Source organism: Neolamprologus brichardi, chromosome 13 (assembly GCF_056152115.1).
Source record: "Neolamprologus brichardi isolate AB-2024 chromosome 13, ASM5615211v1, whole genome shotgun sequence".
Classification (NCBI taxonomy): Eukaryota; Metazoa; Chordata; class Actinopteri; order Cichliformes; family Cichlidae; genus Neolamprologus; species Neolamprologus brichardi.
The window spans coordinates 15,823,486-15,841,906 of NC_142116.1; the positions used below are offsets into that span (position 1 = coordinate 15,823,486).

General features: G+C 39.2%; 1 protein-coding gene across 2 annotated transcripts in view; it reads right to left on the reverse strand.

The window, feature by feature from the left end:
• Nucleotides 1-17,053, reverse strand: part of zgc:171482 (zinc finger protein) — a 60,898-nt gene extending 43,845 nt beyond the window's left edge. The window contains exons 1-2 of one of the 2 annotated variants that reach the window (XM_006783893.3): nucleotides 16,569-17,053; nucleotides 146-262 (exon numbers count right to left, since the gene is read on the reverse strand). In XM_006783893.3, the coding sequence (XP_006783956.1) occupies nucleotides 146-256 (111 nt within the window). In that variant the 5' untranslated portion in view covers nucleotides 257-262; nucleotides 16,569-17,053. The remainder of the gene's footprint in view (nucleotides 1-145; nucleotides 263-16,568) is intronic. The other variant, XM_006783894.3, reaches the window with a different exon arrangement.
• Between the last annotated feature and the right edge of the window lie 1,368 nt (nucleotides 17,054-18,421).

An 18,421-nucleotide genomic window follows, 5' to 3' on the forward strand; every position in this document is an offset into this window, starting at 1 on the left:
TGCCTGAAAATGCAGTAAATGTTGCAACATTTTGGCTTGCTTTATGCATAAGAACCTTTGTGTCTTCTTCAGATGTTGAACACATGTTTATTCTGGAATAATATGAGAAAATACCTCAGAAACTGAGCAGAGGAGATGGACTCACCTCATAGTGAGCGGTGCGCTGGGACTCGGAGATGAGCTGGGCATTGCAGATGTTACAATAGCTCTCTGTGAACAAGCCTCCATCCACAACGCCCGCAGACTTCATCTTCATCTGAGACTACAAAAACACACACACACACACACACACACACACCCAAACATATGCAAATATGAATATGATTAAAATGCAGGACGGAATAAAATGTCAGTGAACCTTACTGTGTGTTTGAGATGCATGAGCATGCAAATATCTCAATTTAGAAATCGTTTTTCCTTCAGAATGACAGATTCATTATGACAGTGCAGCCTAAAATATGTTGATCCTCTCTGTCAGAACGTCTTCTCATGGATTTTGGCTCTAGACTTGGAAACAATGGCCTGAGGCTCTTGCTCGAGTTTTCTGCATTTTACTTAGTAATAAACTTTTAAAAAATTATTCAGTAAGCTCTAACATGATGTTGAGAGCAGAAGCTTACTTAGATATGGTTTTATTGATGACAGACACAGCAGAAAAAACAGAATTGGTTCCTGACTGTTTTAAATATCAAAAGTGCAAATACTCAAAAACAAGAATGTGATTTACTAAAGTGATTTACTTTCGCCCTAATCTTAACAAATTCCTAATTTGAGGTATATTTTATTTTAATTGAATAAATCAAACCTGGTAATAAAACCAGTAATGTAAGTGTTTCTTTCAAATGTGGATCAGAAGATTTACATTTTTAAATCCAAGCCTCACCATGCTGGCTCAGCTATCGCAGTTATCTCAGCGTTTAAGGTTGTTAAGCTCATTCATGTTTTCCATGTAATGTCAGAATTTACTGGGAGCATTTTAAAGGACTCTTAAAATTACTTACAGTATTTTAGAGACAAAATATAACCATATATAACAGACCATAAAAATACAGTGTTGTTGTTCATTTTCTGATATCATATGTGTTTGCTGTTATTAGTTTTATTACAATAACTATAACTCTGCACTGTTTTCTTTAGAAATTAAACACCATAGTATGGATTTGTTTGCATATAGTTAGTAGACATTTATGCAAAAAACAAAAACCACAAAAACCACAAAAAAAAAAACAAGAAAAAAACTTTTTGACTACCTTTTGCTTTTATTTTTATTAGCATTACAGGCCAGACAAATGAGAATGTGATGACTTCAGAAATAATGAAGCACAAATGTCTGCTTCTTTGCACAAATGTAAACAGGGAAAGTACAAATGAGTCACGACTTTATTTTAGACATTAATGAGCTTGTGACATCATAGATGTATTCTTAAAATGTGCACATTAATTTACCCCAAATCATTTGGGCAGAATTTTTACTCTGGGTGAAGTTTTTATTTATTAATATCCCGATCATATTGTGAACCAACCTCAGTGAGAGTTTGCATGGTTCAGTAAAATTCCTTACAGTACACAGTTTTGCTACCTTTTAATTAGACACCCAACCTAAGTACATAACACTTATGGTACTTAATAATAGGGTAATAATCATTAAGCTTGGCTTCTAATGACTGGTTTACGATAGATATTTGGAACCATGCTTTCTTTTTATTCTCGTGCTTGTGTTTCTACTGCCTTTGCCACAGACATGAGCGAAATTAACGCGCTATCTTAGACTGCTAAACTTAGATTTTACTATATTTATCTTAGTCTGCTGTGTGCCATTTAGAAAGTGCAACTTGTGGAGGTGTTCTTGTAAAAATGAACCAGGTAAAAAATTTCAGCTGTGCCAACCATAATAAGCAGTAGTGTATGTAATGGAAATGCTGTAAGCAACTGAAACTCCCAGGAAGTTTTGAACATTGGAAGGAAAGTACTAATGTTGTAAGGCAGAGAGAGGGTTTAACATCTCTGTGAACCTGTTTCCAGTAACATTTCCCTGTGAGAAAAGGTGTGTTTATACCTGGTGAGCACTGGGAACCACTTAAACCATAGAAACATGAGGATCCTACTGGGAGTGATGGCTCGGAGCCTAGTACAGTGCTTTGCTTATATACAGAGTACAATAATAGAAACAGCTTAATGATCTGCTCTGGGGTCTTATGTTCAATTTTCTATTCTCTTCATTATGTGCGCCCTATAGGCACCGCTCTGACATGTTAAGAGTGAGTAACTGGTCTGTAGGGAATAGTGAACAAACCAAAGCCATTAAAACCGTCTGAGGTCCTTTCGTAAAGGAAGTGGCAGGTCGGAGGGCTTGCAGAGGCAAAGTCTTTCACAGCTACGAAGTACAAGGATCCTGCCGAGGTCAGCTCTGGTAATTTTGAAAGAATAGGGCCTTTTGTGTATCTTGAGAATTACAACATTTGTGATGAGATCAGACAAAATGTACTCCACGTGTCAGCAGGGAAAATGAATTGGTATTCTTTGTTTCACACCTAGTGTTTAATTCCATTTATCCAATGTGTTTGCACAACGCTCCACACACACACACACACACACACACACACACACACACACACACACACACACACACACACACACACACACACACACAGTTAGTGGTAATTACTCCTGTCTGTTCATCTTGTCTGTTTAGTGCACCCTGGACCTTCCAATTAACTGCAGACACGCTGTATGGACATTTCTTTCATTATCTAATTGAAGCTGTAGTGAGACCCACATAATGCACGTTAAAATGAAAAGGCACTGCATTTGATTTACAGTAACAGAATTTACTATCGTCTTTACTTGTGTTCAGTAAGTTATACATGCTTGAGAGGCACAATATTCAATCTGAAATGCCACAGATGACAAGCTGTAAACTTGTTTTGTCTGGAGGCCTAGATGCATTATTACCTCCACAACGTGAAGTGTCCTGTGAGGCATGATGGAACAGATATATCTTGGAAACTGACACATTAAATTTGCAGCAGAATTTGCAACCTCCTATAAATTTGTGACAGGAAAAGACCTTGCACTGCCAGCCTGGACGTCAGCCAAGCGGAAACGAGTCTATCTTTTAATCTTTAGGCTAATTAAAAACGATTGTGACTGCAGAAATATCCTTATCTTCCTAATATCTCAATTACCTCTGAATATTACATGCAAGATGGGGGATGTAGACTAATTAATAGAGGCAATCTGTTAGCAAGATTAATAGAATGGCAGGCCCAGTGAAGCGAAAAGATGGAGAGACAGATAGTGGGATACCTAATTGAAGATGGAAGGAAAGAGGAAAAAAAGGTTGGGGAGGCAGCAGGAGGGTTAAATAGATGCGCTCTTCCTGCTTTAGTATCAATTTGAACCACAGGGCATGTATTATATATGTGTTATATTTAGTATCAGTGGAAAGTTTACCTTCAGCTCATCTTTTAATTTAGAACCTTTTTTTTCACTTGGATGCATGCAGAAGTCATTGCAGACAATGTGATCACTTGTGACAAATAAAGAGAGTTTTTAAATAGAAGGGGAGTGGGAGTGAAGCTGTTGTATAGTCAAGCCCAGAAAAGCTATTTTCTTAATGAGCTACTTCTTAGTAATAAAACCGTTTGGTAACTAAAATAGTGTGAACACATGGATTTCCTGCCAAACTTGCAAACTTGGGGAAGTTCATTAATAGACTCTTACGTCAAAGAACTGATCATTTGCAGTTAGGATCCATGACATATATTTTGTGTGTGTGACGAATGGTATGAATTATTGCTGCAACCCAATTAATTCATACAGTCATTAAGGACTTGTTCTCAACTTGTATGTGCATGAGCCAATAACACTTACAAAAGCAATAACAATTGCAATATAATTCGTAATTCACTTTTAACTATTTCAATTTTGACTTAAAAATGCATAGTAACATTATAATTTTGTCGTTTTTAATCAATATTGTTTAAAAGAGCTCCATCAAACACTAATACGGTGCTGGTGCCCAATCTAGAATGGGTGGAGGTGATTCTAGAGTGGCCACTAACTCTGCATCAGCAGGAAAAGGGGAAAGTGTGGTGGTAATTTCTGGCGGCACCAGCACAGCAAAACAAAATTCCTGGGCCAAAGCTTGAACTACTGATCGGTAGCTATCAGAAGGGCTACCACAAGAAACTGGACAAGGATTAGAAGAGGCAGCTCAAAGATTTGTGATTTTCTTCTGACAGAATTTGTAAAAAGAGAAGTGGCTGATGCACTGCACTGTACAGAGTCAGCAGAGAGGTAATGTGTTCTGCTGATATAGGAAGACTGATTAAGAACTAGACTTAACCTCTGGTGAGAGTTAACAAATTGTGCATGTTTAATAAAAATGGCACACACAGTCTGCCCAGCTCACAATTCCCGGCATGCTGTAGCTGAAGGACAGCAACTGTTGTACTGCCAAAACTTTCCACATAGAGCTTGCATTTTAGAGTTTTCTCTCCATGAATTGACACGAACAGACAGAAATGCAATTTAGAAAGTAATTATTTGGCTTACACTTGCACCAGAAGGTCGTTGATAGTGCATACAGTTTCAGTGATAACTTAAATGAAACATGCCATTTTTTAGACTTGCTCCTGAAAAAGTGTTATTAGTGACAGAATCACATTAACTATCAGCCAAATGCCACTATATCAGCAAAAAGGGTATATTAGGGCTCATAAAGGACTCGTTGTACCAATCATTATGCTTCAGTTCACCTCATTGTTGCAAACTTAACTCATTTAGTGGCTTTTCATAGACTTGCAGTTACTTTGTTCAATAAATAAATAAAGTGTTGAAAATTCTGCAACAGTACTGTTTCACAGTCATTTTACTTATTAAACCAAAATTCAATATATAAACCTAATTCCAAAAAAGTTTGGAGACTGCAAAATATAATTAAAAACAAAATAAAATGATTTCAGAATGACAATGGTTACTCTAGTTTGTATTTACAATAGAACCCTGAAAAATATAGAAATAAGAAAAAGATAAAGTAATTTTAATTCAATGGCTGCAACACATTTAAAAAAAGATTGGGATGGGAGCAACAAAAGGCTGTACATTTGATAACACCAATAATTGTCCTTTTAGAAGTCTACCTATTCACAATCTACCTGTTCTGTCCTCCAAGTATAAAGTCATGCTACTACACAGGAAATGTATTTGCCTTCTCTTTTATTGCTTTGGTGTAGGACATGGGTGGGGAATTCTAGGCCTCAAGGGCCGGTGTCCTGCAGGTTTTAGATATCACCCTGGGTCAACACACCTGAATCAAATGATTAGTTCATTACCAGTCTGGAAAACGTCAAGACATGTTGAGGAGGCGATTTAGCCATTTAAATCAGCTGTTGGATCAAAGACACATCTAAATACTGCAGGACACCAGCCCTTGAGGCCTGGTCCTCCTACACAATGGAAATCTCATTGTTACATTCTAGAGAAAAGGTTCTGATGTGAAGTTGTCAGATGATTTAATGAAGCTAGATACACACTGGAAGTGATTTGCTGTAACCATGAAAGGGAATGACATTCTGTGACATTCTCAACAAGCGAGCCACTGTATCAACTACCAATGAGAGTGAAGAATATTGCTGATTGACACAGCATCTGCACAGACAGGATGCTGGCCAGGAACCCAGAGTGATGTTAAAACTAAGGAAATGCCTACCTCAGCCCAGCAGCCAGGCCCTGAATTTCAACAGTTAAAAAACTGATGAGCAGTCAGGCTGCAGCCGCTGTTTTCTACCTCTTCGTGTTTCTGAAGTAGAATCACTGTCTTCGTGCTGATTTTCACCTTTGCTTTGTGTTGTTGGCTTTGTATTATACTATGAAGATGATCAGTTAATTTGGCTTCGATATTTCAAGAGAAAATCTTCATTTTCTTTGTCCAAGATGGAACTTTTCAAAAACTCTTAGTCACCTAAAATGCAATGAATGTGTGGACCAAAGGCCAAAACACATAGAAAAGATGTGTTTCAGAATACCCATGCAGATGTGGACAGGGGTTCGAAGGGTCTGGTAGAGGAATAGATGTGAAGAGCTTGGAACCTGATGGGGTAGCTTTGGGGTAGGTTTGAGAAAAGTACACTATATTGCCAAAAGTATTCACTCCTCCATCCAAATCATTGAATTCAGGTGTTATAATCACTTCCATGGCCACAGATGTATAAAATCAAGCACCTAGGTAGACTGCTTCTATGAACATCTCATATAAACAACCAGGACAAACCTCCAGACTTAGTGTGGCCTTCAGATCGACGAGTCTGGGTTTGAAACAGTATTTGTCTGACTGCATTGTGCCAAGTGTAAAGTTTAGTGAATAGGGATTATGGTGTGGGGTTGTTGCAAGGTCCATAAAGACATGGATGAGCAAGTTTGGTGTGGAAGAACTTGACTAGCCTGCACAGGGTCCTGACCTCAACCATATAGAACACCCTTGAGAAGAATTAGAGTGGAGACTGTGAGCCAGGCCTTTTCATCCAACATCATTGCCTGACCCCAATAATAAGCTTCTTAAGAATGGTAAAAAAAATCCCATAAACACACTCCTAAACCTTGTGGAAAGTCTTCTTGGAAGAGTTGAAGCTGTTATAGTGCAAAGCGTGGTCTACCGTCACATTAAACACTATAGGTTGAGGATTGGATGTCACTCAAGTTCATATGTGTGTGAAGGCAGACTAGGCAATACTTTTGGCAATATAGTGTATGAAAGCAAAAACAAGGCTTAGAATTAAAATGTGAAAGAAAGTTAAAAGTCTTTAAGAGTTAAAGTGAAGACAGAAAACAAAAACAGCATCTCCAGTTAAAAATGAAAAAACCTCCAAATTCAATTGGACAGAATTATAAAAAGTAAATGAGTCTTAGCCGGCACATGCACAAACCTTCTGTCTTCATCGGAAGGAATATAAAGACAAAAGGGAACGCTCTTTTAAGACCACATCAAGTATTTAACATCGATGTGAACTTTGAAACTTCCTTAGAATCTCAGCCTCTGGCCCACTCTTCAATAAATAGCTGGCCTTGGAATAGAAGGAACTTTTTGTTCTTTCTAATAAATGCAGCTAGTGGGGCTGTGTTTGTCACATAAGCTTAGAATATTAATTAGGTTGTAATATTACTTGCAACTAGATGTAGTGTAATAGTGTAATAAACAAAAGCCCTACCCTACTGTAGACAAACATATAGCATCAAGTGTTTGCCCAGTGGGGAACTTTAGAGACACTACTCCTATCACAGATACATTTTTTATAGCCTGACAGCACGCCTTTATTGGTAAAATGTGTCCTTAAGATGAACTTAGAGGGTAAAAAAGAAAAAAACGGAGACATTTTTTTTCCAAGATCCTATCTTCCCTTCCCCCATTTCTCAGTTTATTCATTTATGCTCCATCAGGGGGTAGCTGCTGTGAACTGGACTGTCTCTCCTCCTCTTCCATTTTCTGTGCTCACATTTTCATACAGCTTCATTCAAAATAAAGTGCTCCCCTCATTTACGTGTCAAATTATGCATGCGGACGTTGAAATATTGACATCAGCCTGTGAGCCAATGACCTGTCGAATGAGTCACAAGCCACAATGACAAGAGCAAGGGTTGGAGGTTAATAATATGGAACCCTATATCGCAAAGGCGCTGTGGCGTGTCACTTTGATGTTCCACATTACAGTTTTTTTTCTTGTTTCACGCCTGGTAATGTAATCTTTCCCAACACTGTCTCCCCTTTGTCAAACCCCTACACACACACAAACACACGCATACACACTCCAAGATTCATAACCCTCCCCTTTGTACAGTAGCAATCAAAGGTAATAGACTGAGGGAACAAAGTCTTCAAAGGAGCTGAAGCCAGAGTCTGAATCCAAATACACATTCATTCTGTTTGCACTGCAGGAGCTTGCTTTGTACTATTTTTGTTAAATACTGCAAACTGCATACGTACACAACCTCAAATACAGCGTGGGTACAAGCACATGGATTTGCTGTCAAATAAAAAAAATAAAGCCAAAAGCTTAAGATATGGAAACAGAGGTCCCGTCTGTTCCCCAGAGTTAAATCCAACAAGTTCAATCAAGAAGTAAAAGAAGAGAGTGTGTGATTGCGATGCAGAAAGAAAACCAACAATACTTTATTCCAAAATTGGCTGTGTGATCTTCTAACTTTATGTCTGCATTTTGTCTGTGCATTTGTGCTTTTTAATACAAAGCACAAATGCAATAGAATACAATTCTCACACATCAATTTGCATTGCGAATCTGAGTGACAATCGCCCCGTCAAGTCCTGAAATCTTCTCACAATAACCTTGGTGACAGCTCTGAGATGCTATACTTCTTGCCCGAGTTTCCTTCTATAATGACTGAGGAGTGAATGTTACCTTGAACCGAGGTCAGTACTTCAGCCAGTTTGCTGTATAAGTCAAAAAAGCTGGACTGCTCTAGATTTATAAAATGTCAGGACTTTAATCATTACTTATTATTAATCTCTGGCTGTCTTCCAGGTCCTGTCCTCCTACCCTCAACCCCAGCCAGTCATGGCAGACGGCTGCTTCCTCTGAGCCTGGTTCTGCTGGAGGTTTTCGTGTCATCTAATTGCTGGGGTTTTCTCTGTTTTTCTCTGTGTTATGTAGAGTCTTGTCTGTTGTTGTAAATGAGCAATAGATAAATTGATTTGAATTGAATTGAATGTTGACCCTGTAGGTATTACACTGTTTGCATGTACATAATCTTTGACTTTTTTTCTTTCCTCTTTTAATTCATTTTAATTTTTTGTTCATTACTTAAAGAAAATACCACACTTTTAAAACAATCTTCTCTGTCAGCCGTGACCAAAGAGCACACAATATAAACGCACAACAATCGTGACTGCTTGACAACTGCCACTGCAATGTTAAAGTAAGAAATTTCATAACATCAACTGTTTAAAAAAGTTTAAGTGACATAAATACTGATCGCAGCACCATTTTTGGCCACTTATTTTGGAAAACACTGAGTGTGTAATCACTCACATGGTACAACCAATCTCATCCCTAATTCTGATACTGTTAGTCAAAGACAGTCACAGTATGCTTTTTATCTCACTGTCTCTTATCTTCATCTCATTTGCCTCTTTTCTCTCCCAGTGGTGGAAATATGCCCTTTAGGGCAGGGATTATTCATGAAAGATGGTGTAGGCTCGACTTATCCACTCTTGGGAGAGAAGAGGAGATAAGCTGCAGTATTATGCACCTTACTACTGGAATGAATTTTAGTGAAACTTAAAGTTGGAGACTCACATTCGTCTGAGAGGTATATACTGGTATTTTATGTAATATTTGAGATGGATGTATATGTGAATTCTGAGCTTATCCCAGCCAAGGAGATGATCATTATAATAGTAATAATAACAGTAATAGTGACTTAACAAAATAAGCTTAACAGAAACAAAACAAAATTGTAAAAACACATTTTCCTGATTAGTCAGCCTTTAGCATACAGACCCAATTACGTCTATTGTGCAACGCACAAGAATTTTTCAGTGTAACTTATCAGGGGTTTGGCAGCTTTGACAGATGGCTGGCAGCACAGGTAGCTGTAGCTGATTTGAGCTCATTAGAATCACTGAGCCTTTTAGCAATGTTTATGGTTTTGGCGTTATGTCTTTTTAGCAGAATACACAATATGGGCTGCTGTCTATGACAAAAACACAAACACCAGCAGATGCCATGGCAGCCCAAATCATCAGAGACTGTGGAAACTTCACATTGGACTTCAAACACTTTAGATTCTGTGCCTCTCAATCCTTCCTCCAGTTTCTGGGACCCCGATTTCCAAATGAAATACAAAATTCTTTTAAATCTGAAAAGAGGCATTTTCAGACGAAAGCACAGTTCGTACAGGTAAGATGCATCTGACGATATTCAGTTTTTTAAGGTACACTAGTACATAGATATTTGCTTCTATTAAATGCACCAATCCACACAGACTACTAGAGTTTAGACTCTGATTATGTACCTGTTTTCTGGCTTTGCTGTCAATACAAAGCGATCAATGAAACGACTAAATCTATAAACACTGTTTATTGCTTCATTTGACTGTTTCCATTAAGAATATTTATGCTGTCAGTCAGCTTGGTGAAGACAGTTTATCTGAATGCTCTCCTTTCAGCTCCTCTGTACTTCTGAGAGACAGACTGGTTCTGAAGGCAGTGATGCTGAAGGCAGATCGGTGCTGGTGTGGATTGAATAGATCAAATGCTTCAGTGGTGCTTTTGTGTTTTGTGTGTGTCTGATTTTCCATAAGTGAAAGTGTCTATTAGTCATCTCTATTTATCAATAAATTTATATTTTATAACCTCTCTGGCTTGATGAGACCCTTGTATTCACGAGGGTACTCTGTTAGTTTTATCTCTGAAAATCTCTCTCAATGGACCATTAGCTGTTAATGGTATTAATAACAGATCTAACCCTTTAGGCCATAATATGGGCTCATTAGAGGGAGAAAGAAGACCATTATCCTGGGCAAAGCTAGGTTTGCAGTTTAACAGCTCACATTTCCGCGTAGTGTCTCTCTGCCTGTGTGTGTGTATTCAGTAACAGACGTCTAGGCAAACTGAGTTAATGGTGGGAGACCGAAGGCAGCCTGAAATTTGAATGGGGGCTGTTAAGTTACTTTAACATATGGGAAATGCCATGTTAGATAGCAACAAAACTGTTGGGGTTTATCAGTTTCATTAGCAACTGATTGGATTTTCCTTTTATATGCTTATATAGTTTGCCCCCTTATGGCCAGATGTTCTTTTTCTATGTTATGGGACTTTCTGGACATGTTTTCATTTTAAAATCTCTTTTTGAAAAAGGTAAAACAACTTTTGACAAAATGCAGACTTGGTATTTGGATGGCACACCCCCCAAAAAACTATGTGACATCAAAGAACAGTCTGAAGATCCAATATAAGCAAGGAAGTGGAGAGGAACTTTGTACAAAAGAACATGCTGCAAGGATTTTGGCATTTAATGGTTGTCTCATTGTACATTATGGCAGCAGCTATACACACAGAAACCCGTTCTGACAGGCAGTGAATGGAAGTGGGATCAAGGCACTAAAGATAAGTCAGCGTTTTCATGAATATATTTTCCCAAGCCCAAACAAAAAGTCATACAGGAATAATATTGTTCCTTTTTTTCCACATAGAAACCATATTATACAAGCAGATTAGAGCAGAAGTGAGCAAGCAGACAGATTTCCCAAGAGGCAACATGCACCTCAATGCGAAAGATATACATTTGAGACCAAGCAGGAGGGAGATGCACACAATACGAGGACATACTGGAAAGACACAGAAGTAAAAAATGAATCGGGCATAAAATTTAGTGGAACAACTAAAACGACACAAGCCACATAAGCTGACATGATTTCATAAAGCTAATTGCCAATCGCTCTTCCTAATTACTAAAACAAGCTTGTTTAGCTTCAAAATTCACAGAAGCATCAATACATACAGATTATTCCACAGCATCATTCAGTTAAATAACCGCATGTCTTCTTAATGCATGTCTGACTATGTAGCAGGTGTGTGAGTAGATACAGTACAATACAGCTGAGAGTTGATTTTCTATTTACATCCTCAGAGGACGTTACAAAGACATCATGGTACGATCATCTGTCGGTCACAGGGCTTCTGTTTTATATATGTGTGTAATGTGTGTCTGTGTAAAGTGTGTGAATGCAAGCTGAAGTGACAAACCCATTGATGTTACTTTTGCGTGACAATTTTACTCTTGCATGTCAGCAGGCAATGTTATCTGATGCAACATTAAAGCGTACAAATACTGTACACCACTAATTGCTGGTGTATGCGCAGAGAGCTGTTCAGCTGCACAGAGCCAAGCCTGGTAACTGCAGTTGTGATAAAGGATGCTGCCTGCAACTTCCAATTTGACAATTAATTCTGAATAAAATTAAAACTGTAGAGATTTTTTTTCAGTGTGCTTTTTTTTAAATTTAATTTAATTTTTTTAATTTCAGTACAAATAGAGGCTTGACTGTTAGAGCTTGCTTGGCCCTTGGGTGTTTGTTTGAGAATTGTACTTCCATCAGCTGCAGCTCCAAGATCAGGGAAGCAATTAATGAGATTGATTACTGCAACTAGCTCAACTCCTGAAACAAAGGGAATAAACTCCATATTGAAATTAACCAGACAAGAAAGCACCTAAAACTTTAAGCCATTTTAATTTTGAGCTATAACTTAAACATTCTGTAACTTTTAAAATAATGCTTTCCTCCACAAGGCTGCATGATGACACAGTGGTTAGGACTGTTGCCTCACAACAAGGTCTTTCTTGCTTTCTGTTCTCCCTGTGTCTGCATGTGTTTCATCTAGGTATTCTGGCTTGCATGCAGTTAGTGGGGTTAGGTTAGGCTGAGTTGGTGATTCTAAATTGCCCATATGTATATCTCTGTGTTAGCCCTGCAACAGAGTTGCAACCTGCCCAGAGTGTAACCCGCCTCTCCCCCTATGGCAGGTATTCATTCAATCCAGATATCCACATGTTTTGACACTTCAGTATGTGCCAATAAAGATGTGGATATATGAGCAATAGAATTGTTTCCAGGTTTTTTCCAAGTCAAACTCCACAGGCAGAGATCACACTTGCTAACTAAATAGGCCTGAAATATGTCAGAATCTGCTCAGTTGAAAAAAGAGCTTCAGTGGTCAAGCAAGCTTTCAGGAGGTAAAGCATTAAACGTTAATAAACACTCACTTCCATGGCATTTTTGGAGTGAGTGTTTTGGTTTTGGGTCAAAGCCAGAGACGTAGCTTAAACATCAGTGGTGATCCTTCATATAAAAGCTAGGTAAGTTTGACCAGAGAAGTCGTTTTCTCTCTGTGTCACTTTGATGGTAAATTTATAGATGTGATCAGATCAGAACAGGGCTGCAGGCAGTGATCAAAGAATAACAGCTGGGAGCGGTGCAGCCCTGCAACAAGAGATGACCTTGAATGGGAGATTGACCTACTTTAAATCAAGCAGAGTTATGGAACTTTGCAGTTGCACCTCGTGTGAGTTTGGGAATCCAATTAAAAATGAAAAGGTGGTTTTTATTTTGCGTTTGAGAAATATTTTCAATACAGTACAGCACCGATTCTTTTATAGAGCAGCAAGGCTATAGGTATATGAGTTTGTACAGCCTCCACATGAACATTGTACTGCTATCGACAAAGTTAGCACACTCGCAGCACTGTCTTCACGCTGTGTGTGCACGGATGGCCACACACACGTCCTCACAAAGCAATGTGACACTGATATGACTAAATGTAAAAAACATGCTGTGCATCACACAAACAGATATATACACACAGAGACACACACTGGCATGAAGTAAATAGGGTATGACCTTGCAGCACCTAGCCTATATAAATAGCCTGTATAAAGTGTCTTTGCTTCTTCGACTTGCATCTGTTCCTTTTGGTGTGAGTGTGTTTTTGAGAACTGAGTCTGAGAAAGAAATAAAAAGCAAAAGCATGAATTCTACATCTGATAAGCATTTTTTTTCTTTGCTCATTCACTAATGCACCCACAATATTCCCCTCTCCTCCCCATGTTACCTCCCTGTCTGGCAGCAGGCCAGTTTCCTAACACGGTGATGGAGCAAAAGAAAATTGATTTCTAAAGAGCTGCTATGCCCGGATATGAAATACGTAACCAGTTATTAGTCTAACCCCGATATTAACACAACACGACAACCGTGTCAAGATGTATATTTGAGATGTCGCTCTTGTTTCCTTTGAGAGATACATAAAAAAGGCTAAAAATGATAAACTGCCACTTGTTCAAAGCATTACAAATCAATGTCAGTATTGCATAGTTTTGATGATATCTACTTTGTTTGAGAGAAAAAGGAGAACAAAAAGCTCTAGTTGGCAATGCATTGATGCTGCTATGAGACGGACTCAGTATCTTGATTGTGTAGACAGTCAGAGCGAGCGGGTCCATATTACTTACTATGCTGCTATTAATGAGAGGCCAAATGGCCCACACACTGATGTACTGTACATGGTCTCTCTTGCACGTACACTTATTAACACAGAAGCAGATGCACCCGTGCAAAGACAGCACACAGTGAGCAGTAAGGTCAGGGCTCACAGTGACTGAGAAAAAGATATTTGAAGAAGATATGCTGCCTGTTGCTATGGAACACTCTGAGAGGAAAACATACACACAAAGACGCACACCTACACATGATGCTCTATCAATCCTAAAGAAAATGGAGCAATCGCACACCCGGGAAGATAAACACACATATACATGCATGTCCATACGCACACGCGCAATCAATCATTGTCCTATTAAAGAAAGTAATGAAGCTGCAGCATCTTTCAAGAGCATCTCAGCTTCAGTTATTGCCCTCGGACTCTGTGTGTGTGTGTGTCAGCGTTTGTGTCTTTTCCTTCATATGTTTTATTTATATTTAGAAAGGAAAAAGGGGCCATTCTTCAAGAACAACATTGCTCTTCCATTTGTTCCTTTAGGACAGGGTGAATTATGCCAGTTGGTTAATCAGATTCTTCACCAGAGAGGCTCAGAGAGAAAGCGAGGGGGAGAATGAAATAGGCTACCATACTTCTAGACGCCTCAGAATTGGGAAGAACAACGGCACAGCATAATGTGTGGCATAATGAGCATGCCTGTTAATTTGCTTTATTTTTTGAAGGGTGATTTAAAAACTTTAATTAGACTATGAACTCTGTTGTTCATCATAGAGGGAACTGGCACAAATAGCTGGAACAATTCTATTCACGTCAATAACAATACGTTAAATGAGCCATTATACTCTTCATGAACCCGAAAGAGAAGAATACAATAGAATGTAAAGCATAAAACATATTTACCATTGTAAATAAATGAATATGTTGTAAAGCAGTGGTAGATGATTTAGCACTCTATGTATTTTAAATCCTCTCAGATACTTTTTAAAAAAAAATCTATGTCCATAAACTAGCACTTTGCAATAATTCATCTGCTTTAGCTCTCATATTTTGGAACTGGGAACCTTTTACTGTAATTATTTAACAAATTTCACAGTGATATGAATGATTAGTTAGTTGTTGCCTTCAGAGGGTGTTTTTCTTTTCCGTTCCAGTGCTCAGAGACCCAGCCCACCTGCCTGCCTTCCTGCTGCACTGACCTAAAGTACAGTAAAAGTCAGCGCTGGCTGAATCGATCACAGTGTTGGACTGAAGATCACTTGCGATGACTTGGGATCGATAGTGTAACTCTATGTAAACAGAGCATGAAGGTTCAGTGCTGTTCGGACAGTTGAGGCAAATGTGGGAAAAACTGAACCAGTGCCACTCAGTGGAAGTCATATATGCTCATTTCAGAGACAAAACAAAAGACTGAAAAGGACACTGAGATGATGGCCGCATGTGATATTAGTAAGTGTAATTGTCCAAATTCATATTTCATCACATCGTGCTTAAGTGAGGGATTTTTAAGGAAAGCCTGTGCTGTTTATGTGTGTCTGTCCTGTTGACGGGTAGGTGAATGCCTGAAAAGACCATAAGCTCTTATCACTCTGCTACAGACACCCGGTATCAAGCTGACTGGACATTCCTCCCAAAGTGACAGATGCTAGCAACAAGAGTGCTCTAAATGAGAATGGATATGGAGCAGTGAAGCAGCATCAAAACTAATCCATATTACATCCAACGCGTCTCATTTTCATGTTTCACAGGAAGTCATTGAATGTGGACCAGATGCTTTGAACAGTTTCAGAATGAGAAAATTTCCTGCACACAATTTAAACTCAAGCTCAACTTTCTGTAACTAAACTGAAAAGTGAACTCGACCTGGGATGTTTAAATCATTCCAATAAGAAAATTAAAACGATTTCAGCAATGCACTGTTCATTAAAGTCATTTAACCAGCAGTCCATCTGTTCTCTGGTTTCATGTTTTCCAGTGTTGCATCTGCTCTCTTTTTGTCACTCCACTCTTTAGATTGCAAATGTTTAGACTCTGGCATCCTGTGATTGACGGCTTTTCTGATATTTTGTAGATCAGACAAATAAATTAACAACCTAGATTAACCGGCAATGAAAACAATTTTTAGCTGCAGACCCAACTCAGATTTCTCCACATCAGTTTAACTTATCATGTTCAACACACTCAGAGATGGCCCCAGCGGATGAATGAATAATAAATAACTCAAAGTGCTGCTTTTTTTTTTAAATAATAAAGCAGCTAAGAAAGATGTTATGAGCATTAGATGAAAACCTGTGACACCATGCAGCAGCATGGCTGTACGTCAACATGCACTGATACCACGTTTCTGGTTTGCCTACAGTTAGAGAACAAAAACAAAGTTTGCAAAGGTTGTCCCCAAACCGACGATGAGTATCCCAGCAATTCCACGTGATGCTCTGAGTGGTGTAAAAACTTACGTATTCTACAACACAAATCAAACAAGGCCAATCAATACAACAAGTCATCCAATGAACAAACTGATGGGAGGACATAGCGACGGTGGAGTTTAGAGTCCATCGCTCACCTTCCGCAGAGGCACTGACTCCTCTCCGCGAACCCGATGCACCTGCGCACCTGCACCGCGAAATCCGTCAAAACTTAGCGCCAGTCCTCCCAGTGTAGCTGTTTGATTTGTTCCTCGTCTTAAGCTGCGATGTCCCCCTCCAAGAAAAACTCCCTCGCGCCGCCGTCTGTCGTGATGCGCTTGTCCCCTAGCGACTCCTCTCCAATCCTCGGTATCGCGGAGGTAAGAAGGAACGAAGCTCTGTTGATATCATCCACCACTACTCCGCGCGAAAGGCACCGCGGAGAGGAAACAAATATAGGGAGAGAAAAACACACACACACAAAGCGAGCTATCCCAGCTTGAAGTAAGCGAGAGGGGGACAGAGAAGAAGAAGAAAAAAGTGTGAGCAGCCTTCACTGGGATGAATGAGAGACAGAAAGCGCTCTCGGCTCACGCAGCGTGTGAGTGATACACGGAACGCTCGATTTGTAGAGTGAGTGAGTGGGAGCACTGGTCGAGTGAGTAGGTCTTCGCACCCACACGCATGTCATATTACACGAGCATAACCCGAGAGAGCACCCAGATTCCCTGTCATTCCAGTCACTGTAATTTCGATGCTCTGTTTCCATGACCCCCCTTTACAAACTAACGCGTCTCTGCTCACACTCACTTTTTAATCCCCATCATTTCATTATAAGGCATATCATGCACTGTTACTGTCTTGTTGAGAAGATGTTGTGTAGTTTCCAGCTGTGTGGTCTTCATCAAGCACTCAGAAGAACCATAGGGTTCATGTGCAGAGGTGCCCCGAAACCATAATCAAGGCTGGGAATTTGACTTCATCCCAGGCCTCTCTGTCAAACAAACCACCAGACTGCAAATTCCATTTGTAGGCTAAATCAATGCGTTGATGTAACACTTACAAGACTAGTCATGAATATTTCCACTGTGCTCGTTTGAGAGAAAAGTTATCCAGATTTTTTTTTCATTTTCAAGAGGAAAAAATTATACAAAATGTACTACTTACCAAGAAATGCATCTGAATGATAACTTTTAAAGGTTTGTTAGGGCTCTGGGTGCTGCAAACACTTACACCTGCACTTTCCTCCACCTTTACTTTTCTTCTGACCACCTGTGCAGCCGGGCTTCTATATGCATGTTTGCCACATTTGCAGCGACAATGGTGAGATTTTGAGACGTGCATCTACTCATTAGAGTGACACATGAAACAAATGCAATAGAGTTTGAGATGAAGCAGCACGCTATATGTTAAAAAGTTTGTTCTCTTCAACCCAGAATGGTCCTCTAAATCTAAATGCCGTGAGGTAAAAAAATAAAATAAAATAAATAACAGGGATGTCAGTCTTTTGTTATATTGCTCACCGTCCACTGATGCAACTGTTTAGGTGGGTTGACATCCTGCAGACCTGCAAAACATAGAACCAGTGTGACTTTTCCTCTGTGAACAGGTTTTTGTTTTGTTTTTTTTCCCTCAGCCACAGAGTCCATAAAATGATTATCTCAGAAAAAACAAGAAAAAGAAAAACAAATTGCTGCAAATGAACTCAATGTTTCAAGAGGAATTATTTTGAAGTGTAATCTGAATAAACAAACCGTTGCCTTTGAATCCCAATCAAACCTAGGCAATTTAATACAGTCGTGAGTCCCAGTGAAACTCACAGGAACCCAGTATCTGAAGCCAGAATGTTTACCACAGCCAAAAACAGAAACCCCCCCCCCCGCTCTTGATCTATTAGAAATGGCATTAATTCACTGTGGCCTGCAAACAGTTCCCAAAGCAATCATGCACCAAATTTAGAGCTTAGCTGAAAAGAATGACATTGCCATGCCCCCCCTATCCTTTCTTTTTT